The sequence below is a fragment of the Mustela nivalis genome, assembly GCF_964662115.1.
Source record: "Mustela nivalis genome assembly, chromosome: 3".
Lineage (NCBI taxonomy): Eukaryota > Metazoa > Chordata > Mammalia > Carnivora > Mustelidae > Mustela > Mustela nivalis.
Genome location: NC_139022.1, coordinates 138,032,257 through 138,055,677, shown reverse-complemented (window position 1 = coordinate 138,055,677; position 23,421 = coordinate 138,032,257). Strand labels below are relative to the sequence as shown.

General features: G+C 37.4%; 1 protein-coding gene across 4 annotated transcripts in view; it reads left to right on the top strand.

Annotated features, from left to right (window-relative positions):
* Positions 1–22,392, top strand: part of G3BP1 (G3BP stress granule assembly factor 1) — a 32,654-nt gene extending 10,262 nt beyond the window's left edge. For all 4 annotated transcript variants that reach the window (XM_082726171.1, XM_082726170.1, XM_082726173.1 and 1 more), the window contains 11 exons: positions 2,933–3,045; positions 7,932–8,013; positions 8,488–8,661; positions 11,083–11,173; positions 12,779–12,872; positions 14,052–14,253; positions 15,722–15,823; positions 16,242–16,353; positions 16,557–16,685; positions 17,456–17,565; positions 20,900–22,392. In XM_082726171.1, coding sequence (XP_082582297.1) covers positions 2,951–3,045; positions 7,932–8,013; positions 8,488–8,661; positions 11,083–11,173; positions 12,779–12,872; positions 14,052–14,253; positions 15,722–15,823; positions 16,242–16,353; positions 16,557–16,685; positions 17,456–17,565; positions 20,900–21,106 — 1,398 coding nt within the window. In that variant the 5' untranslated portion in view covers positions 2,933–2,950 and the 3' untranslated portion in view covers positions 21,107–22,392. The remainder of the gene's footprint in view (positions 1–2,932; positions 3,046–7,931; positions 8,014–8,487; positions 8,662–11,082; positions 11,174–12,778; positions 12,873–14,051; positions 14,254–15,721; positions 15,824–16,241; positions 16,354–16,556; positions 16,686–17,455; positions 17,566–20,899) is intronic.
* The last annotated feature ends 1,029 nt before the right edge of the window (positions 22,393–23,421 follow it).

The following is a 23,421-nucleotide window of genomic DNA, read 5'->3' as shown; positions in this document are numbered from 1 at the left end:
TATCTCCAAATACTCAATTATGTTAAACCATTAAGATAATAACGGAAATGTTGGAAACTTGGTAAATGATAGGGATTATAGTATTGTCTTCAGAATTAATAACTGTTAAGAAAAATCTACAAATGAGATGGAGATCAATTTAGCATGTAAATTTTTAGCTTTACTTTTTTTCTTGGCTTTAGGGGGATAACCAGAAATAAAATATTTGTTAATGGTATAATCAAACCAATAAGCTTTCTTTATTCCTTTAATTTGAATTATATAGGTAATCTTGAAGGAGGGGAAAAGAGAAGTTTTAGAGGGGGTCTACTATAATTTTTCTTATGTTTGATACATAATTTGGAGGATTTTTATTATATTGCATAGTAATATTGGGTGAGAAAATAATATTTGATAAAATGTCTTTTAGTAATTTATCTTATAATGAGACTGCTTGGCAGTGTCTAAGGATGCAGTTAGGTTGATATTACTGGTCTGGTAATGACATTTGTAATATTGACTGGGAATTCAAGAGCAGATGGTGCTCAAGAGAAGAAAGTGCAACTGGAATAGAAAAATAGGGGTTTGCTTAAATAGGGGTTTGCTTAATGTATTCTTTGATTTGTCTGTCTTGTGCAGGTTCCCTTTAAGTTGCTTTTTATATTGGGGATGTATTATATATTTTGGATAATAGAGGGAAGCAAAACTTTCCTTTCAGCCTCTTTATGTATTAGAAAATATGCAAGCACAACTTAATGGAATGAAAATGATACTACCGGTTTCCGAGGAATTGGGAGAGCTATCTTCCATATGTGAAACTAGTGGGATCTGGGAATGTGATGGAATCACATTGGATTTTTTTTTTTTAAACATTTTATTTATTTTTTTGACAGACAGAGATCATAAGTATGCAGAGATGCAGGCAGAGAGAGATGGAGAAGCAGGCTCTCTGCTGAGCAGAGAGCCCAGTGTGGGCCTCAATCCCAGGATCCTGGGATCATGACCTGAGCTGAAGGCAGAGGCTTTAACCCACTGGAGCCACCCAGGCACCCCAAGAATCACATTGGATTTTTCCTTTTATTTGAGGTTGGGTCAGATGTTAGTGATTTTTAGAGTAGCCAATCCCTTTTAAGAAAGGAAAATTTATATGGGAACTGTAATACATATTTAAAAAGCGCAGTTGCTTGGGTTTATAGAAAGTAATGGGAAATACTAAAACTTGAAAACCATAGGCTTAGATGACTGTTAGTATCTTCTCCTGTCTATATCCGTAGCTTTGAAGTTCTGAAAAATTAAGAATCAGTAAAAACATCTGAAATTACCTTTTTTTTTCCTTTGGGACTCTGAGCCACACAAGAAATACAACAATTTCTCATTCTGCCTTAGTCTATGTACATTAGTTTAAGACCTAAGATCCAGATTCTTGTTATTGATATTCTCTTAACCATGCTTACAGGTAAACTGCTCTCCAATATGAGCTATGTTTTGATTGTATTTTGTATTGATCTAGTGCCTGTAATCTGGAGAAAATACAGACTGGCCTTGAACTAATTGCTTAGATTTTGGTGAAGAATAATACAATGCACTAGATAAGGATAAACAGATCTCCACAGATTGTTCAGGATTGACCAATCAGTTGTTCTGCCTGTCCTTTGAGAAAACAGAAGTAAAATTTCTTGGCCTCTTTTATACTGAAATTGATCTGTACATGTCTCTCTGTTTACCTATGTGTTTAACTTCAGGATGATTTTATCTCCTCAAATGAAAATTTGGATTATATCTCATGCCAGATTTTTTTTCTGGAAAGTTTTGTTTTGATAATAACTGACAGTAATTGAGGACTTACTGTGTGTGTGCCAGCTGCCTCTCTTAATACTCATAGATCATAAGGATACTAACTTTAAATCATGATTTTGAGGTGTTGAGATTATTTTGTTGAGTAATAACATTTTGTTTACCTCACCCATTTTTAGATTATTTTCGGTGTCATCATGAAGTAAGCTCAGAATTTTTAGATTTTGTGGTTCTTGATTAAAGATACTAAAAAATTTTCTGATTTAGTTAGACTAAAAATGTGATTATATGTGCCTCTATGTCAAAATTTATCACTCTTGAATCTAATACTGCCACAAATAAGAACGTGTTTAGATGGGACGCCTGGGTGGCTCAGTTGGTTAAGCAGCTGCCTTCCACTCAGGTCATTATCCCAGGATCCTGGGATCGAGTCCCACGTAGGGCTCCCGGCTCTTTGGGAGCCTGCTTTCTCCCTCTGCCTGCTGCTCTCCCTACTTGTGCTCACTTGCTCTTTCTCTCTCTCTCTGACAAATAAATAAATAAAACATTAAAAAAAAAAAAGAATGTGTTTGGAATCTTAGAACCAGAACACTCTTAATTGGGTTTAAAAATACGGAGAAGTTAACGGTAGGGTGCATGCTGGAAATACGTACCTTTGATTTTCTTCTATTCTTTTTTTTTTTTTTTTAAAGATTTTATTTATTTATTTGACACAGAGAGAGATCACAAACAGGCAGAGAGGCAGGCAGAGAGAGAGGAGGAAGCAGGCTCCCTGCTGAGCAGAGAGCCAGATGCGGGGCTGGATCCCAGGACCCTGGGATCATGCCCTGAGCCGAAGGCAGCGGCTTAACCCACTGAGCCACCCAGGCGCCCCTTCTTATATTCATTTTGAAGAAGTTGACTGTTGGGAATAATGAATTCTTTATCGTGAATCGCCCCCTTCCCCTCACTGTTCATCTCATTGCAATAAATTTGACTAAAAATCCTGTCTGTGTGGGTTTTATTTGTTCTTATGATTTTTTAAAACCAAGAACTGTTCTTGTGCCTTGTTGTACTTTGAATTGGTTTTATTTAAATGATTATATTTCCTCCCCTGCCACTTTCCTCCTTGTACTTGATATTTCACGTTGAACATACTTGACATTTTTTTCTCCCCCAGGTTGAATTGACCAAAGCAATGGTTATGGAGAAGCCTAGTCCCCTGCTGGTCGGGCGGGAATTTGTGAGACAGTATTACACGCTGCTGAACCAGGCCCCAGACATGCTACACAGGTAAGACATTTTTTACCCTGTGAGTACTTATTACTACTAGAGTCTCTTAATGCATCATGCACCTTGTAGGGCTGTTGCATAATAGTGCTTGGTACATAAGAGCCAGTAAATAATTTCTGGTAAAATTATTTTTTAAAAAGATTATTAAAAGATTTATTTATTTATTTATTAAGAGCACAGGTGCTAGCAAGGGGAGGGGCAAAAGGTGAGGGAGAGAATCCCAAGCAGATTCCCTGCTGAGTGTGCAGCCCATGGTAGGACTGTCTCATGACCCTGAGACCATGACCTGAGTTGAAATTGAGAGTCAGATGCTTAATTGAGTGAGCTCCCCAGGTATCCCTAAAATCATAATTTTAAATAGAATATACAAGTAGAAATAAATTAGACTAAGTTACTTAAACTTACCCATTATCAGAAAAACTGTCTGAGAATGTAAAGGTATATTTATGCTTTTGTTTGTTTTTTTTGGTGCTGTTTTTGATGAACCTTGAATATTTAGTGAATGTGTTGAAGACTATTCCTGTAATGATACTTTTGTGTTGATGTTCTTTTAAAAAATTGGGGAAACTTCAGTGGAAATGGTATAGGCTTGTAAATTAAGTTTATGAAGTAAACATGGAAGTTTAGTAAAAACCATGTTTGCAGTTTTTTTCTCTATATGCAGATTTTTTACATACTGTCTTTTAGCTTTTCTACTTGATAATCTGGGGTCCTCCTTAAGGGTACTGCATGTATTAACATTAATTTTAGCATCTCATTTTATAGAGATGTAGCATACTTTAATTCCCGCTGATGAATTTTTCTTGGTTGCTTCCATTATTTCCTCTTACAAACAGTCTTACATTATACAGGATTATAGATATGTCTACTTACGTGGACTTGTTAGAATGATTTCTTGTTTCTTTTCTTTATCTTTTTTTTTAAGATTTATTAGAGCAAGAGCGTGCATGTGCTTGGCAGGGACAGAGGGAGAGGGAGAGAGAGTCCTAAGCAGACTTCTTACTGAGTGTGGAGCTGGATATGGGGCTCAATTTTATGACCCTGAGATAAAGACCTGAGCTGAAACCAGGAGTTGGACATTTACTAACTGTGCCACTGAGGCGCTCCTAGAATATTTCTTAGAGTTTCTAAAATGTGTATTTGCTGGACCAGACTATTTTCCTCTATACTTTGACGAGCTTGCATATTAGATACTACATGCTTATTGGGTGCAAAAGGAAATTTATAAATTTGTTTTGAATTTTGCTCTGAAAATGGAAAATACCTCATATTCTTTTAAGGCTTTATAGTTTTCCAATTTTACATGTTTCTTATAGGTCTTTACAGAAACCTTTAGTAAAGCATTGTTAGGATAGCTTTATTTTGCAGATAAAGATGGTAAGAGGTTAAAAATTTGCTGGTGCTGACATGACTATTAACTGATTGAACAGGTTTTAAAGCTTTTTTCTTTTTTTTTTTTTTTTAAGATTTTATTTATTTATTTGACACAGAGAGAGAGATCACAAGTAGGTAGAGAAGCAGACAGAGGTGGGAGGGGGGAAGCAGGCTCTCCTCTGAGCAGAGAGCCCGATGTGGGGTTCGATCCCAGGACCATGAGATCATGACCTGGACTGAAGGCAGAGGCTTAACCCTCTGAGCCATCCAGGTGCCCTATTCCTTTTTTCTTTTTATGTTTTATGTCAGAATTTGATTCTGTGCCCTCAGGTTAGATAAGTTTGGAAATTTGAAAAGGAGCAGGAGTTGAAAGATAATTAAATGAATCAATATGTTTCTTGTCAATATTGATATATATTGATGCCAGCACCTCTTTTTTCACATTTATCTCTGAAGTACAGCTTAGATACACAGGCATATCTCATTTTATTGTGTTTTGCTTTATGGTGCTTTGCAGATATTTTGCAAATATTTTTCAAATTTTTTCATTATTGTATTTGTTAATGGTAATCTGTGATCACTGTCCTTTGCTGTTACTATAGTTATATTGGGGTTCATGCCCATCCATATAAGACCATGAACTTAATGTTCAATGAATGTTTTGTGTCTTCTGACTCCTCCCCTGATGGCTGTATCCCATCTCTCCCTGTTCCCTGAGACGCAACAATATTGAAACTAGGCCAGTTATTTAACCTTATTATAATTGCTTTTTACTGTTAAGTGAAAGGAAAAGTCCCATATTTCTTCCTTAAAAGCTACAAGTAAGCTTAATGAGGAGGGAATGCTGAAAGCTAGATAGGACAGGCCAAAAGCTAGACCTCTTGGGTCAGTTAGTTAAGTTCTGAGTACAAAGCAGAAGTTTTTGAAATTAAAAGTGCTACTGGAATGAACACACAAGTAATAAGAAAGCAGAACAGCCTTATTGTGGATATGGAGAAAGTTTGAGTAGTTTGAAGATTGAATAAGCCACAACATTCCATTAAGCCAAAGCCTAGTCCAGAGCAAGGCCCCTACTCTTTAGTTTTGTGAAGGCTGACAGGTGACACAGCTGCAGCAATAGAGTTTGAAGCTGGCAGACATTGGTTCATGAGGTTTTAAGGGAAGAAGCTGTTTCCATAAACTGAAAGTGCGAGGCAAAGCAGCAAGTGCTGATGTGGAAGCCGCAGCGAGTTCTTCAGAAGATCTAGCTAAGAGAATTAATGAAGGCGGCTACACCACACAACAGATTTTCAGGGTAGATGAAACAGCCTTATATTGCTGGAAGTGATTCATGGGAAGATGTCAAAATATCAAGATGAACAGGAGTGAAGAAGTTGATTCCAGCTCTCATAGATGACTTTCATGGGTTCAAAACTTTAGTGGCGGAAGTAACTGCAGATGAGGTGGAAATAGCAAGAGAATGAGAATGAGACGTGGAGCCTGAAGATGGGACTGAATTGCTGCAATAACTCTAAGACTTTAACAGATGAGGAACTGTTTTGGATGAGCAAAGAAAGTGATTTCTTTTTTTTTTAAAGATTTTATTTATTTATTTGACAGAGAGAAATCACAAGTAGATAGAGAGGCAGGCAGCGAGAGAGAGAGGGAAGCAGGCCCCCTGCTGAGCAGAGAGCCCGATGCGGGACTCGATCCCAGGACCCTGAGATCATGACCTGAGCCGAAGGCAGCGGCTTAACCCACTGAGCCACCCAGGCGCCCCAAGAAAGTGATTTCTTGAATGGGATCTACTGGTGAAGACTCTGTAAAGATTGTTGAAATGGCAACATGATAGGTTATTATATAGAATGAGTTGTTAAGGCAATGTCAGGATTAACTGAGGATTAACTCACAGTTTCGAAAGTTCTGTGAGTAAAATGCTGTCAAACAGCATCACACACTGTAGAGAAATTGTTAGTGAAAGGACGAGTCAGTTGATGGGGAAAACTTCATTGTTGTCTTTAAGAAATTGGCATGGCTACCCAGCCTTCTGCATGTTCCACCCTGATCAGTCAGCAGCCATCCACATTGAGGTAAGATCCTCCACTAGCAAAAAGATTGGGACTAACTGAAAGCACAGGTGATGGTTAGCAATTTTTAGCAATATAGTGTTTTTTAATGTATGTGCACTGTTTTTATAGAATTACTGTTGCACACTTGATAGACTATAGTGTAGACATAGCTTCTGTATGCACTGGAAAACCAAAAAAGCTTTTCAACTCTATTTATTGCAGTATTCTCTTCCTTGTGGTCTGGAACGGAACTTGAAGTGTCTGTGAGATGATGCCTGTAATGAAAAGTGGATTAGCCAGGGGCGCCTGGGGGGCTCAGTGGGTTAGGCATTTGCCTTCCGCTCGGGTCATGATCCCAGTGTCCTGGAATCAGGTCTTGCGTTGGGTTCCTTGCATAGGAGGGGGTCTGCCTCTCCCTCTGCCTATCTCTCCCCCTGCTTGTGTGTGCCCTCTCTCTCTGACAGGAAAAAGTGGATTAGCCATCAGGGAACTGATTCATTGGCTCACTCAAGCCTTTTATAACTTTAAAATTTGCAGGGTCTACTTGGGGTAACTGTGGGCCCTAATCTGTCCTCTTTTTGGGAGGGCAGACAGAACCAGGATGTCGAATGACATGTATGGGTTCATTTGTGAAAAGTTATATACCTGTAGTGTAGCTATCAAGAAATTCTAATAGCAGTTATCTCTGCATTGTGGCACTTTTGGTTGTATCTGTGTCAGGTTTTCCTGATCCAGTATTAAAATGAAAACAAAACAGTTGAGGATATAGATGAATTAAAGCTATGGGAACTTAAAATTTGAAGCTCTTAATGCATCAGCAGAATTGTTAAATTACTTTTAAACCTCAACTGCATGAGTTACTGGGTTTTTATTTTATTTCACATTAAGTAGGCTCTGTGCTCATCATGGAGCCCAACGTGGGGCTTGAACTCTCAGAACCCTGAGATCAGGGTCTCAGCCGAGATCAAGAGTTGCACTTAAATGACTGAGCCACACACCTGTCCAGTAACTGGGTTTTTCTTGGAAACCCCTCACGTGCATTCTCAGATCTATAGAAGGATTGGATTCTCCAAGCCTATGAGAGGGTATAGATGGCCTTACCTGTATCTAAACTGCCTGTTGGCTTCTAGAGTGAAAACAGAAACTTTTTTTTGTTTGATTCTAAGTATCCTTCCTGACATGAACTAAAAGATCTTTACCAATACAATCATCCTACTATGAAATCTGGAGTTTATGTCTTATAAAATAAGTGTTCTGCCTCATTGACCAAATCTGTTTCTGTTCAGCAAATATTGAATGACATGAAGGAAGGGGGTAGATTTAAGATTCCATACAGAGATGAAAAAGAAAACACATCTTGCTTTCAGGAGTCTGCCATTGAGGCAAGTGGGTACCAAACAAAAAATAAGTATCTAGTCTTAGGCTACTTGAAACTGACAAGAAAATTGTCTCTCTGTTTTTCAGGTTTTATGGAAAGAACTCTTCTTATGTCCATGGGGGATTGGATTCAAATGGAAAGCCAGCAGATGCTGTCTATGGACAGAAAGTAAGCATCCCAGGCTTTCTGCAGCTTAACGCAACTAGAAAATAACCCATACAATTGAGGCAGATATGTATTTGGTAGATTTACTGATACTTAAAGATCAAATTTCCATATTTCTTTTTTAGAAATTTTGGTATTCGTAATGATTTGGTAAATACAGCCATTGGAAAGCTCAGAATGTCATATTTGTTCATTTTGAATCCTGTAGTCTGAAGGTTTTTTGTTTAGGAGATATTTTGTTTTAGCATGAGGATCATTCATTTTAAACATTTTAGGTATGTCAATTCAGGACAGTTTTAAAAAGTTCAAGGTGGTCACTGGGAATAAACTGTTCTAAGGCAAATTTAGAGTATGGGCTGTGTAGTTTGTAATTTAAGTATGCAAATTAACTCTACTTGTGTTGTATCAGGAAGTTCTTTGTTGTTGGAAATTGTGTAAATGTTACATAAGTCATTAACTCCTGCTTTGATTCCTTAGGAGATCCATAGGAAAGTGATGTCACAAAACTTTACCAATTGCCACACTAAGATTCGCCATGTTGATGCACATGCCACTCTGAATGATGGTGTAGTGGTCCAGGTGATGGGCTTGCTCTCTAATAACAACCAGGCTTTGAGGAGATTCATGCAGACATTTGTCCTTGCTCCTGAGGTATGAAAAAAGAAACAATGAAAGTTTGTGCATATCTTTTAAGAAACTATTCATTTTGAATTTCAAACTTAGAGAAAAGTCATAATAATAGTACAGCAATTCATACTCCTTACCTAGAACTACTGCTAAGCACTTGCCTATATGTTTGTAATTCTTTTTCTGTTTACCTGTCATTTTAACTCAAAGTCATTTGAAAATAGGTTGGAGACATCAAGCCTAGTCATCCTTAGATAATTCAGTGAGCATTTCCCAAGTGTAAGGTATACTCTTTCATAACCATAGTACAGCTACCAATTTAGGAAGTACTGATGTTAATACAGTTAGGATTCTGTAGCCCATATTTAAATTTTGGTGTTTGTTCCAGTAATATCCAATGTATTTTTTTTTCCTGGTCCAAGATTCAATCTGAAATTGCACATAATATGGCTGTCATGTCTCTTCAGTCTCCTTTAATGTGCAGTAATTCTTTTTTTGTTTTTTATGGCATTGACATTTTTAAAGAGCGCAAAGTACTTTGTAGACTATCTCAGTTTGAATTGTCTATTTCTTTATGATTAGATTTAGGTTATACACACATTAGTCTTCTAGTGCCTCACATTAGGAAGGCACTGGATGTCATTTAGTCCTATCTATTAGTGATGTTAACAATTAATGACTAAGTTAAAGTGATGTCACCACGTTTTGCCACTGTGAAGGTAGCATTTTTATTTTTCTTAATAGTAAATTGTGGTTGCTGTCTTTGAGACTATCTTGTTCTTCATCAGACTTTGCTAGTTTTAGCATCATTGTTGCTGGAGTCACCTGCCACTCTGATGGTAATAAATGGTGATTGTCAATTTCTATCATTTGGTATTAATTAGTTGGCATTTTACAGTACTCTGCCTTCTATCTGCTGTTATTTGTAGAGTCTGTTTATTTCATGGATTTAAACCACTAATTAATGTCTGTGAACCACTAGTTAATGTCTAAAATACCCCAGATCTATTAAGTCTGAGCTCCTTCAAGCTGGCTTCTGTTACTTGTTTTGGCAAAGGGACCACTTCATAACTTTTGTGAAACAAGATGTTTTAGTCTCATCTCGGACTCTCCGTGCTCCAGCCCTAGTGCTTGTTTGGCATCTGCTATTTCTTCAAGGAGTCCTGGTTCTTTTTAGTTAACCATGCTTGTCACGAAAGGGCCACACGTTTATGTTGAATAATTACATTTGTACTGTCTTCCTGACTAGTGCAGACTGAATGGAGTCAGGGCACCTATCTGCATAAGCATGTAGAAGTGGCTCAATGGCGATTAGATGTTTTCTCTAGCATTGTCCTTAAGATAATTTTCTGTCTGGAATGATGAATCTAAAGCCCCATTCTTTTTACTGCTTATTATTTTTTTGAAAAATTACAGGTTTTTAGTCATGAATTTTTTTTTTTTTAAAGATTTTATTTATTTATTTGAGAGAGAGACAGTGAGAGAGAGCATGAGCGAGGAGAAGGTCAGAGGGAGAAGCAGACTCCCCATGGAGCTGGGAGCCCGATGCAGGACTCGATCCCTGGACTCTGGGATCATGACCTGAGCCGAAGGCAGTCGTCCAACCAACTGAGCCACCCAGGCGTCCCTAGTCATGAATTTTAGAGGATGGCTTAGATTATCTGTAGAATGAACTTGATGGACTTCTAACTATACAAAGAATCATGTGGAATATGATTACCAATTTTTCCAGTTAAAGTTCCTTTTCCTGTTAAAGAGGAAGAATCTAACATTATCTTAATATGATGCATTGTTACATGAACTGTCTCAAAGCAAATACTAATACTCAAAGCTGTAAGATGGTTTTTTTTTTGGGGGGGGAACAAATGAGACAGTGTTAGATACTGAAGACCTAGTTAATGACATAGTTGGATTTATACTCTGATGTGTCTTACCTAGTGTGGGCACACCTTTCAGCTGTACCATCATTGAGTGCTTATATCAATATTGCTGGATACAGATTAAAGGAATTTTTAAATACCTGCTGCGGTTGGTAGTTTGTATTTATTGTTCAAAAAATGATTTGAGGTATGCGGCATTTTATATACTTAGACTTTTACCAATGTTTGGATATTCGTCTGGTGGTATTTTAAGAAAGCAATATATTTGACTGTGGTTTTTAATGGCTATAATGTAGAGCAGGGTTTTTCATGGTGTTACTAATAACATTTTGGGCAAATAATTTCCTTGTGGCTGCCTGTTCTTGTATTGTGGGATGTTTAGCAGCACCCTTGCTCTCTTCTCAAGCTTCAGTTGCACTCCCCATGTGAAAACTGAAATCTCTCCAAACACTGTCAAATGTCTTCTCTTGGTGCTTATTTTCCATAGCTGAGAATCACTGGTGTAGGGTGGTTTGGCTTTTTGAAAGTCTGCTGAATAAATGAAAAGTTTTTGTTGGCATTGCAGGGCTCTGTTGCAAATAAATTCTACGTTCACAATGATATCTTCAGATACCAAGATGAGGTCTTTGGTGGCTTTGTAACTGAGCCTCAAGAGGGTAAGTTACTTGTCTAAATTTAAAAAAAAATTTTTTTTTTGATGTCATGCGGTTGACTTGAAGAGAGTGTGGGTTTCTTGAATGTTTTTATTACAGTCTATATTCTTCATTAATAACTTCTAATTGTCAAGATGGAGGAAGGGTCTGAGTTTTTATACCTGTGTGGAACTAATAGGTTAGCTTTTTTCTGGAAGACCTAAAACTCCTTAGTAATAGGTAATTACTCACTGCAACAGTGTTAAGCATTTTTGCCACAGTTTCCATGGGACACCATGAAGTCCAGATGATACCTTCATCCGAGTGGGGTTCATTATAGGAGTGGAACCTTAAGTTTAAGGAATCAAAATCTTTATAATGGGCAGTAAACATACCTGCCCTGTGCTCTGGAGGGAGACACTATTTTTCTGAGGCTGTTTGCTGTATAAAATGTTCTTTAAAGATAGTTTGTAACAAAGGGTAGCTTTGCCGGAGTTGTAATATGTGCAGATACATGAGAAACCCATGACGAATTGTCTCTAAACACTAGTTATAGTCAGTATATTAGGGTTTTCTATGTGGCTGAAATGAGTCTTAAGTGCTTTATATTTACTGTGTAATACAACAGGCTTATAAGTAAGTACTTTAAGTACTGTTTTCATTTAATGGATTAGGGCACTGAGATGCAGAGAAGTAATTTGCTTGATACAGTATAGCTAGTTAGGTGGTAGAGCCAGCATTGGATTATGGACAGTATGACCTCACACTCCCATGTTCGTAACCCAAACACTGTAATAGCCTTAATTCTGTCCTTAGAGCCTTTGCCGTGATACCACCAAATTGCTGCATTTGCTTTATTTATTTATTTATTTATTTCATTACTTTTTATTTTAGTTTCGTATGTGAGATAAGTGATTCCATACTTCCATGTAATACTGTTGCTCATTACCCATACACATACACCTCTTAATCCCCAACACGCATTTAACCCATCCTTCCACCCACCTCATTGCTTTTTTGATAATGATGAGCATTGTGAAGGTGAATATAAAACTGAACTATGAACAACATGGAGCACTCCACACACAACCCCCCCAAATTGAAAGTCCCAGTGTAACTTTTCATTCTACAAAAACTGAACTGCTAATAGCCCATTGTTGACTGGAAACTTTACTGATAACATAAATAGTCAATAAACACATTTTTTGTATATGTATTATATACTGTATTCTTAAGGTAAAGAAAAGGAAATACTGTTAAAACCTTTATAAGGGGGAGCGCCTGGGTGCCTCAGTCATTAAGCGTCTGCCTTTGGCTCAGGTCATGATACTAGGTTCCTGGATCTAGCCCTGAGTCGGGCTCCCTGCTCAGCAGGGAGTCTGCTTCTCTCTTTTCCACTTCCTCTGCTTGTGTACACTCTCTAGCTGTCTCTGTCTCTCTCTGTAAAATAAATAAAATTAAAAAAAAAAGCTTTATAAGAAAGAGAAAGTACATTTATAGTACTGTAGTGTATATATTTGTTAAGAATATATAAGTGGACCTGCATAGCTCAAACCCTTTTGTGCAAGGGGCACCTGTATTTGAGAATTAAATAAGCACTAATTACTTGAAATTTGTTTTCTTACACAGAATCTGAGGAAGAGGTAGAGGAGCCTGAAGAAAGGCAGCAGACACCTGAGGTGGTACCCGATGATTCTGGAACTTTCTATGATCAGACTGTCAGGTAAGAAAAACTTTGTTCAGCTGTCAGGAGCTGCATGAGAATTTGATTGTCTTGTTTTCCCCTTTGTTAGAGGGAAGTCATATTCTCTCAGAATTATGTCAGAATAGAACAGTAATTTCTTAGAAAAAGGTTTTGCTTTTGATGATCTGAACTGAGAAAAGTGCTATGACTTGCTTGGCAGTAAGTGAAAAATAGGTTCTGGGATTTCTTATCAAGTAATACATGAAGGCATTGCATTAGGTGCTTTGGGGGGCATAAATTTGTTCAAGGACTTAAAGATCAGGCATACATTGGTAAAAATTCAGACATGAATTAAATAGCAGTTTCATTAATTAACTCAGACACTAAATGTGTGACTGTTTTAAGCTGTGTTTTTTCCTCTGCATCCAGAACAGAAATTTGTTTGATAGGAATAGAAATGAGTATCTGCTAGATGCTATGTGATATGAAACTGTTGGTGTTAGTATTTCGTGATTAAAGGATATTTTTATGTATTTCTCAAGGTGTGGTGATGGACTATAACCACATTACTCACCTGGGTTGCTGGTTGAAAATAATCTGTAGTCCCACCAAAAACATGCCAAATGCCCCCCTCCCCCCGAGTTTCCAGGGGGAAAACTGCAATATTAACATTCATTTTTATTTAAGAGCTAGTATTTTGAATTGTAACTGGTTTCTTTATAATGAGAGGCTTTTTTGGTGGTAAAAATTGCATAATATAAAATTTACCTTCTTAACCATTTGTAAGTGCACTGTGTAGTAATGTTTATATGCACATAATTGTGCAGCAGATCTCTAGAACTTTACATCTCACAAAACTACAACTATACCCATTGGAAAACTCTTTTCCCCTTCCTACAGCCTGTTAATCTTTTGTTATGTGTGGTAGGTAAATTGTAAGAGTTTCTGTGTTGTAACAGAAACCATAATTTGGTTCATTTCAATTTATTTTGATGTATTTGCTTATCAGAATTTAGAAAATCTGATTGCGTTAAGATTTGGTCATTGATTGCTGTATGAAAAAGTTGTCTTGTTAATATTCAGATATGGAATTCCTAGATTTTTTTTGGAGAGAGGGAGCTATTTTTTGGTTCAGGTCTCTATAGTTAATAAATACCTGGGAATTTCTTGCTAAATCAGTAGAGGCAGAATGATATTTCTCAAATTTTCCTATGAAAGCAATGACTTAGAAGAACATTTAGAGGAACCTGTTGCTGAACCAGAGCCAGATCCTGAACCAGAACAAGAACAAGAACCTGTTTCTGAAATCCAAGAGGAAAAGTCTGAGCCAGCACTGGAAGAAACTGCTCCAGAGGATGTGCAGAAGAGTTCTTCCCCAGCACCTACGGACATAACTCAGACAGTACAGGAAGACTTGAGGGTATGCAATGTGTCTTTATTCTTACTCTGTTTCTGGTTTATTTTTAAAGATCTTTCTTTTCCTTTATTATTGTTACATTGGCTTTTGTAGGCACACTTTACGGTTCAGGGAAATTTCTTACGTATTGAGCCATACCTCAGAGAAGAAGTAAGTTGCATATCATTTTATATAAGTAACTGTCCTCCCCTCCCAAGGCAACTTGAATACTTTTATATTAGAGCAGAAATTTCAGATGCTATTTTATCACCATATCCTTAACCTCTTATTTTTTAAATACTTTGTTTCAAATCGCAACTTGTTTCTTAAAACCAGTAAGTGATAGTGTATCTTTTTGAAAAATACCGTGGCACAATAGACTTATTCCTGCTTTTTTCCTGAAATCTACTTGAGGATAACTTTACAGTAGAAGTAGAAACAAACTGTGAAATGTAGCTAGTCTTCTAATTAGAATACTTGATTTCAAAAATTTTGTAACTTTTCAGTTAATCCGGAGTCTCCTCAGGGTGATGATAACTGAAATCACAGAACCTTTACATTTGATGCTCTATGAAGGAATATGTTTTAATGCCATATATATATATATAATAAACAATAAAAAGATATATATAATATATATATTATATATATTCAGGGTTCTTACGTCATTTATCAGTTAATTCAAGTGCTTCTGTGCTGGGCGTTATTCTAGGTATGGGAGCTATTGGTAAAACATAGTATTCTTGGTCTCTCTCTTGCAGTGATTAGGGGAGTAGGAAAGAGAAATGTGAAATGACTTAAGCTTGCAGGTAGAAAAGTAGGCTGGAATGGGAAGGTGCTGTTGTTGTCCTGGAGAGAAATACTGATAACCTGGGGTTAAGGTTGTGGCAGTGAAGATAGAAGATAAATAGGAAGATTTGGTAAATTTGATATGGCTTGAAAAGGTGTTAAGGTAATTCTAAAGTTGTCATTGAATTGATGCTTGTACCATCAGTTGGGGGAATCATGGGAGAAAGAGCTGGTTTTGGAGGGGAGAATTTTCTTTGATTCACAAACCTGAAATTAAGTGAAAAGAGCTTTTTTTTTTTTTTAAGATTTTATTTATTTGACACAGACGTAACGAGAGAGGGAACACAAGCAGGGGGAGTGAGAGAGGGAGAAGTAGGTTTCCCACTGAGCAGGGAGCCGGATGTGGGGCTCAATCCCAGGACCCTGGGATCACAACCCAAGCTGAAGGCAGACGCTTAACTTACTGAGCCACCTAGACGCCCCAAAAGGAGCTTCTTAAGATGCTAAATCTTTCAGTTTTTGCTGTACTTACTAGTCCTAGGGAATTTTAGTACTAAATTTTCTAAGTAGGAGGAAAAAAAGGAATCTCAAGATACTCTATTCTACCTGTGAAAATGTGATTCCTATATAGAAGAAATGAAGAACTAACAGCTTTTATATTTTTTTGGTATGGGTAATCAACTAATGTTTTTTGTTCCTTTAGACATTTTCTTGGGCATCTGTGACCAGTAAGAACCTTCCACCCAGTGGAGCTGTTCCAGTTACTGGGATACCACCTCATGTTGTTAAAGTACCAGCTTCACAGGTGAGTTTCTAAGCTTGTATATTAGGCACATTTGCCTGTATTTCATGTCATTAGGTTTCATTGTAGGTTTAGAGAAAGTTGGAACTGGTACATAGAGAAGAGGTGGTTTTTTAGTAATTTTGTGAGAGAATTGTCATTTTTTCCTTTAGATTTATTTATTTGAGAGAGAAAGCACGAGTGTGCTTTTGTGCACGAGGGGAGGGACGGGGCACGCCCACTCTGCACTGAGTGCAGAGTACAGCATCGGGCTGCATCCTGGGACCCTGGGATCGTGACCTGAATCGAAACTCAGCTGACAGCTACCCAGGCGCCCCTGTCATTTTCTCTTTTAAACCTTATTGTCAGCTAAGAAACTTTATAAGAAAAAAGGTCAGCTTGCTTTGTTTTTAAACAGAAGGTTTACTTCTACATTTTTCAGCCTCGTCCGGAGTCTAAGCCTGAGTCTCAGATTCCACCGCAGAGACCTCAGAGGGATCAAAGAGTGCGAGAACAACGAATAAATATTCCTCCCCAGAGGGGACCTAGACCAAGTAAGCGCCCAGAAGGGTGACTTCTCTAGGTGGGGGGGAATACGAGGTGAGAGCTTGTTTCTTAGGGGTGGTTGATAATTTCTACTTTAAAAAATTCTGGAGTTAATGGAATTACCTGGGTTTAGGGGTGGAAAAAAATATTATTGAATGAAATAGTCACTGAAAATTGTCTTTCTCTGTCTTTCATTGCTGTTTTTGTTAAGTCCGTGAAGCTGGTGAGCAAGGTGATGTTGAGCCCCGAAGAATTGTGAGACACCCTGATAGTCACCAACTTTTCATTGGCAATCTGCCACATGAAGTAGACAAATCGGAGCTTAAAGATTTTTTTCAAAGTAGGTTGAGTTTTATTTATTTATTTTTGATTTATACATTTTTCTTTTTTTTTTAAGATTTTGTTAATAGAGAACAAGAGACCGAGAATAAGTCAGGGGGAGGGGCAGAAGGAGAAGCAGACTCCCTGCAGAACAGGAAGCCCAACCTGGGATTCCATCCCAGGACCCTGGGGATCATGACCCCAGCTGAAGGCAGACACTTAACTGTTAGAGCCACTCAGATGCCTTAAGTAGGTTGAGTTTTAAACACTTGATTCATCTGATGCAGTGTTGTCCAGTAGAAGTACATAAGACACATACATAATATTAAGTTTTCTAGTGGCCACATTTTATTTTATTTTTTTAGTGGTCATATTTTATTTTATTTTTTTTAAAGATTTTTTAAAAATTTATTTGAGAGAGTGGGAGAGAGCATGAGAGGGGAGAAGGTCAGAGGGAGAAGCAGACTCCCCATGGAGCTGGGAGCCCTCTGGGGGACTCAGTCCTGAAAACTCCAGGATCATGACCTGAGCTGAAGGTAGTCACTTAACCAACTGAGCCACCCAGGCGCCCTAGTGGTCGTATTTAAAAAGTAGAAAGAAACAGGAGAATTTAAATATTTTACTTAACTCAATGTATCTAAAACATTTCAACATGTGAAAATGAGAGATTTTGTTTTTCTTTATTACGTCTTTGAAGTCCAGTGTGTATTATACGTAATGGCACTTCTTATTTTGGAATTTGGAATTGTGTTCTAATCAGTTATTTGAGAATCTATGTTTCTCTTGCAGGTTATGGGAATGTGGTGGAGCTACGCATTAACAGTGGTGGGAAATTACCCAATTTTGGTTTTGTTGTGTTTGATGACTCTGAGCCTGTTCAGAAGGTCCTTAGCAACAGGGTAAGCAGTTTTTCATCTTGATTTTTTTCTTTATTTTGACAGGAGTATCTTGGATCTTTGAATGAATTCATCCTTCAAACTGTGTCTTAGGAGTAAAGTACAGTTAGTTCCCACATGTTTGGGTAATAAATTCCATGATGATTGGCCATAACTCTTAAAAGATTTGCCTGAAAGTTTAACAAAACTTCTGTCTATAATAACTTAATTTTGGAGCCATTGAATGAAAAAAGATTGAAATAACTAATAGTTACCAGTGCACTGAAATTTATGCAGATTTCTTTTCCTTGAGTGGGTTTCTGATTTTGGAGATGAAATACAGTGTTAACCTTGAGCGGCGATAACTTAGGAGCCAGCTTCCTCTGGGCAATTTTGATATATGACTGTTTTCTGGGCCTAACTATGAGGAGCTTCTCCTTTTATTCTCTGACTTGTCGAGGTTGGAGTCAGCCTGCCTGGAACCACTTTTATTAACAGATCTCTTCTTACCAGTCACTTTCTAATAATAAAAGGGATTTTGTAGAATTGGAATCTTATTACTGTATAGTTCTTAAGGAACCCTTCCCTTCCCGCACATCTTTCATTAGTAAAAAATAACTTTTTAGTATTAGTCGTAGTAGTAGTAGAAAAGAACAAAAGTGTAAATATTTATTTATTGAGATGGGTGTGTGAGAGTTTAAAAATCTCACTTTTTAAAAATGAGGTGATGGGGCACCTGGGTGGCCAGTGGGTTAAAGCCTCTGCCTTCGGCTCAGGTCATGATCTCAGGGTCCTGGGATCGAGCCCTACATCGGGCTCTCTGCTCAGCAGGGGGCCTGTTTCCCTCTCACTCTCTGCCTGCCTCTCTGCCTACTTGTGATCTCTCTGTCAAATAAGTAAATAAAAAAATCTTTAAAAAAAATGAGGTGAAATTCACATAATATAAAATCAACCATTTTAAAGTGTAAAATTAGGGCTTTTAATTTTACATATTGTTGTGCAACCTGTTTTGCTAGAAAACATTTTTATCAGAAGTAAACTCTTCATTAAGCAGTCCTTTCCCGTATCCTCTCTCCCCAGCCCTCGGCAACAACTAATCTTTCAGTCTCTGCAGATTAAAACTACACATTTTATTAACCATGTAGATCATTATTTCCCAGAGGTTCCACAGAATCTGATGTTCTTCACAGTGTTGATGGTTATATATAGTATATCGTTTAATGTTGTGGTTCTAACGTTATGTGAGCCTTAATCTGTGACTGTGTATTTATCTTTCAAACTATTCAGCCACTGTTTTTATGAAGCATCTCCTGAGTAGAGAATGGTGGCTTATCTTAGCATAGCCACAGCATACTGAACTTGGAAATGTCCCATAGGCTTTGTGCATAAATCCATTATTCAGCATGCAAAAAGGATCCAGTGGCCAGTCTTTTTGGTGCAGGCTTGAATTCATCCTTAGAGGATCTGTTATTCTCAATGGGCCAAAAGAGGTCAGACCTGGTAACTGGCTTCTTAGTTGTCCAAGGTTAAGAGGTCTGTTTCATTTAATGTACCTGGATAAGCCCATGCATCTTTGTGCATGAGAATATTTTGAAATAAAATTTACTCAGAAAGGAGTTGTATGTTTGGTGCATTTTTCTCATTCAGATTGCTTCTGCCCTTTTGATAACAGCTCAGAGATGTCTTCAGTTACAATCTTTTGAAACATACCCAGCTCTCCCCTTATCTTTCAGACTTTAATATGGTTTTATTTTTTCATTGTATATAGAATATTGCCTGGAACAGGGCTTCAGATTAATATGTGAAGAGATTATATAGTGTGAATATTAAGAAGTTACATAAATATTTTTAATATTGTAGTATTAACATATTTATAAATGTACAAGTACAAATACACATTTAATCAGAATTTTATTTTTTAAAAAATATTTTATGTGAGAGAGGGAGTGTGAGAGAGGGCATGAGCAGAGGGATAGGCATAGGGACAAGCAGACTCCCCGCTGAGCAGGAAGCCCAACATGGAGCTTGATCTGGGATCATGACCTGACCTGAAAGCAGATGCTTAACTGACTGAGCCATCCAGGCACCCCTAATCAAAATTTTAAATGTGTTACTATTAGAGTTCTAAAAAGGCCTTTTTGGGGTGCCTGGGTGTCTCATTTGAACATCTGCCTTCATCTCAGGTTGTGATTCCAGGGTCTCTGCTCAGCAGGGAGCCTCCTTCTCTCAGCCTGCCGCTCCCCCTGCTTGTGATCTTTCTCTGACAAATAAATAAAATCTAAAAAAAAAAAAAAGGTTTCCTCCTCCCTCCCATTACGCAGGTTTCTTAATGTGTACTTTCACATCACTTCTTTGTCCTTTGGGAGCTTCAGGTGAAGCTTGCCTTTCCCTCTTCTCACTGTGTTGGCACTCCTACCATACTCTCTTCAATAATTTGTATTTGTACAGAAATAGCTTCTGTAAGACTGATGACCGTGGTGTTTGACTGGCTGTAGTGTAGCATTGTGGTGTAAAGTGTATACTTGCCTCTCAGGATGCCTTCATTTACATTCAGCTTCCATCGCTTATTAGGTTGTGACCCATGTGTTAGTTCCTTAACCTTGCTGGCCCTTAGTTTTCTCATCTCTCAAGTAGATGTAATGATAGCCCTCAGATGGTTGTGAGTGTTAAGTGAGATAGTAGGTGTGAACTATACAGAACACTTCTTTGCAGAGTAAGCAGTGTTAGATACTTTAAAGAAATACATCACTTAGAAAACCAGTGCGTGCCAGTGAGGAGCATAAATTGAGTTCATTGGAATCTCGAGTAACTGTTTTCTACTTTAGATCTGTTTGGCTAAAAGGAAAGCCCAAGATGTAGTGTGGATGTATCTTTTTTACCTTTGCTAAGCTCTGTTATCTTTATTTAATCTTCAGTATTTCCCCAAAATTTGTTAACACAAATAGCATTCTGTTATAGTTCTGTTTAGATGAAATTAATGATGTTTTGAGATGGATATGTACTTCCCATAAATCATGTACAGCAGTCTTCACATTAGATGATGATGGAAGATTATTCTAAATCCTCAAATCCATGGGGAAGGTGGCAGTTCTTGTTTATATTACTCTGTTTATGTCATTCTGTGGGAAAATAAGATTTGCTCTAAAAAGTGCAATGAGACTTACTTGTGCTGCCATGTTGTAAATTGTCTTCTTTCGAACTAGCTTGCATATTACCTGTTCTGACTTAGAAATAAAAGCAACTGAGAATGTAGCTGAATTGTAAGCTGCTGGTTCTTCGTAATAGCTTTGTTTCTTTTATATTTGGTAGTTGGTAGCCCATGAGCTCTGTGTAAGTCTGCTTACCTTGATTCCTACAGCCCATCATGTTCAGAGGTGAGGTCCGTCTGAATGTGGAGGAGAAGAAGACCCGAGCTGCCCGGGAAGGGGACCGTCGAGATAACCGCCTGCGGGGACCTGGAGGCCCTCGAGGTGGGCTGGGTGGTGGAATGAGAGGCCCTCCCCGTGGAGGCATGGTGCAGAAACCAGGATTTGGAGTGGGAAGGGGAATTGCTCCAAGGCAGTGAATTGCTCTTCATTGATCTTCACGCAGCAGTACAAATCTTCTAGCTCCTGCAGAATGGTGAATTTCTTACTACACCAGCGTTTGGTATCCTGGAGTTTGACCCAAGTCTATTATAAACTGCTTAAGTTTGTACAATTTTACTTTTTGTGTTAATGATGTGTGCTCCCTCTCCTGCCCTTCCCTCTTCCTCACCTTTTAGTCCTTCACTTCCAATTTTGTGGAATGATATTTTAGGAAAAACAGATTTTTAAAGAAGAGAAAAAGACTGAATTTCCTTACTTTACTTTGCATATACAGACTGGATTTTTTTTTTAACAGCCGTTTCCCCAAAGGAATGTGTCTTGCTTATTACTGACATTTGGTATGTTTCATTCATTGGAATATTTCTTATTTTCTATGTGTTTCAAAAGCCTGTGAGAAACACAGGTTTTGATAAACATTTTGAAGGCAGGAAAAATCCAAATTGTTTCTTCTTTGAGAGTCACAACTACCTTCTGGTGTGTAGAAATTGCCATTAGAAAAATTGACAGTTTTGATTCTTGCTGGTATGGTTAAAAACTGAATAAAAGGTGTTAGTAGAATATTTTTTTTCTTTTGATATGTGATCACAAAACAATTATAAGCCTACTGTTTTGACCATTTAAATTGTGGGATAGGTTTTAAATGTCTAGAATGCAACTGATTTAGATTTCTTTTGAAGTAGAGTGTTTTTCATGTTTAATTTGTATTTGTAAAAAAAGAAAAAAAAACCCAAAAAACAAAAAAGAAACCCCAAAATCCAAATAACACAAAACCAGAGCAAAACTGTTGTGCCTTCTATTTATCTTTGATTCCAGCCTTGGCAGTTGTTTAAAGAAAAATTTAAAAAAAAAAAAAAAAGTCTAGATTTGTTTTATCAGGTGTAGAGTATGTTGGGGATTGAAGAATCCCTCTTTCACCTGGTATATGTTCTGTTCATTTGTTATGCCTTATTTTTAAAATTGAGTTTCAAACTGGAATGCCTTTAAAGGACAGATATGCTTCTATAGAGGTCCTTTGACCTAAATAGTCCACCATTTGTATTAAGTTTTATTTCGGTATCTATTCAGAATCCTAATCATAGCCCATAAAAAGGAATATGACTTTAATATTGGACTTTGTGGTTGAGTGCCCGTTTTTTTTCTTTAAATCATAGCCATATGGTAAATTTTCTATTTTGTTAATGGTTATCTTTTATTGATGGGCATGCAGTGGGTGTTTCTTGGAAATGGCCAATTTTTATTAAAATATTTCTGGAAGAAAATTTAACCTGGCAATATAGACTAATATTCGTTTTACATAGTATGTTAATTTTTTGAGTGCTGTGTGTGAGGTGGGTGAAGGTTTTGTTTACACATTTGTGAAGCAAGCCTTTGTGTGATAACTTGTCATACTAATTGAAGGACAACAAGGTTGTCAAATTTAACTTATTTATTTTCTTAACAGTTTCTTAACAGTGTTCATCATTAGGACTGTTTGAGGATAGTATATGAGTAGGAATAGGAATGTTTGTTTTGCTGTTACTGGGAAACTGTAGGTTTGCTGAAGGGTGTAGTCTTAAACTAAGATGAAGTTTGATATTATCAGTCCTCAGTACCTAAAATATTTGAAAATTGGCAACATCTCCTTTATAAAGACTTCTATAACTGAGTCACATGGCTGTTTTTGGGTCAGCTTAAATAACTATTTGGTAACCACTTCATTTGGCCCAGGCCAGTGATAATTGGAAGACATTCAGCTTGTACTTTTGTAGCTTATATTAAGCCTGTGGTGGAAATAAAAAAAAAAAACTTAGCTGGAGTTGTTTTTGAAAAAAAAATACTAAGTTTTAGTAACTCTAAGGGTCATAAATTATGGATAACCTAGAAATCATTTTTCACAAGTAAATGTTAATCCATACATTTCACTAGGCATTTTTTCCTACTGAGTAGTTAAAGGGCACCACCTAGATGCAGTGATACTCAGCCCAGACTGTTAATACATCCTAGAGGACACTTGGAAATGGGTGAGATTTGGGGAGGAGGGAAGAGGAGTCCTACATTTGGCATTTAGTGGGTGGGGCCAACAATGCCAAATGTTCCACAGAAATAAAGCAAACTCCATTGAGATCATGGGTATTTCTCATTCCCTATAATACATGGAGGATGGAGGGGTGCATGGGGACAGCTGGAGTAAAGACTCAATTCTATGAAAAATAGCCTCAGATAAATGAATTAGCAAATAGAAATCTCTTTCAGGAATTAAAGTAACATCTGCAGGGAATATGATAATCTCATTTTCCTTTATTTGTACCCACGT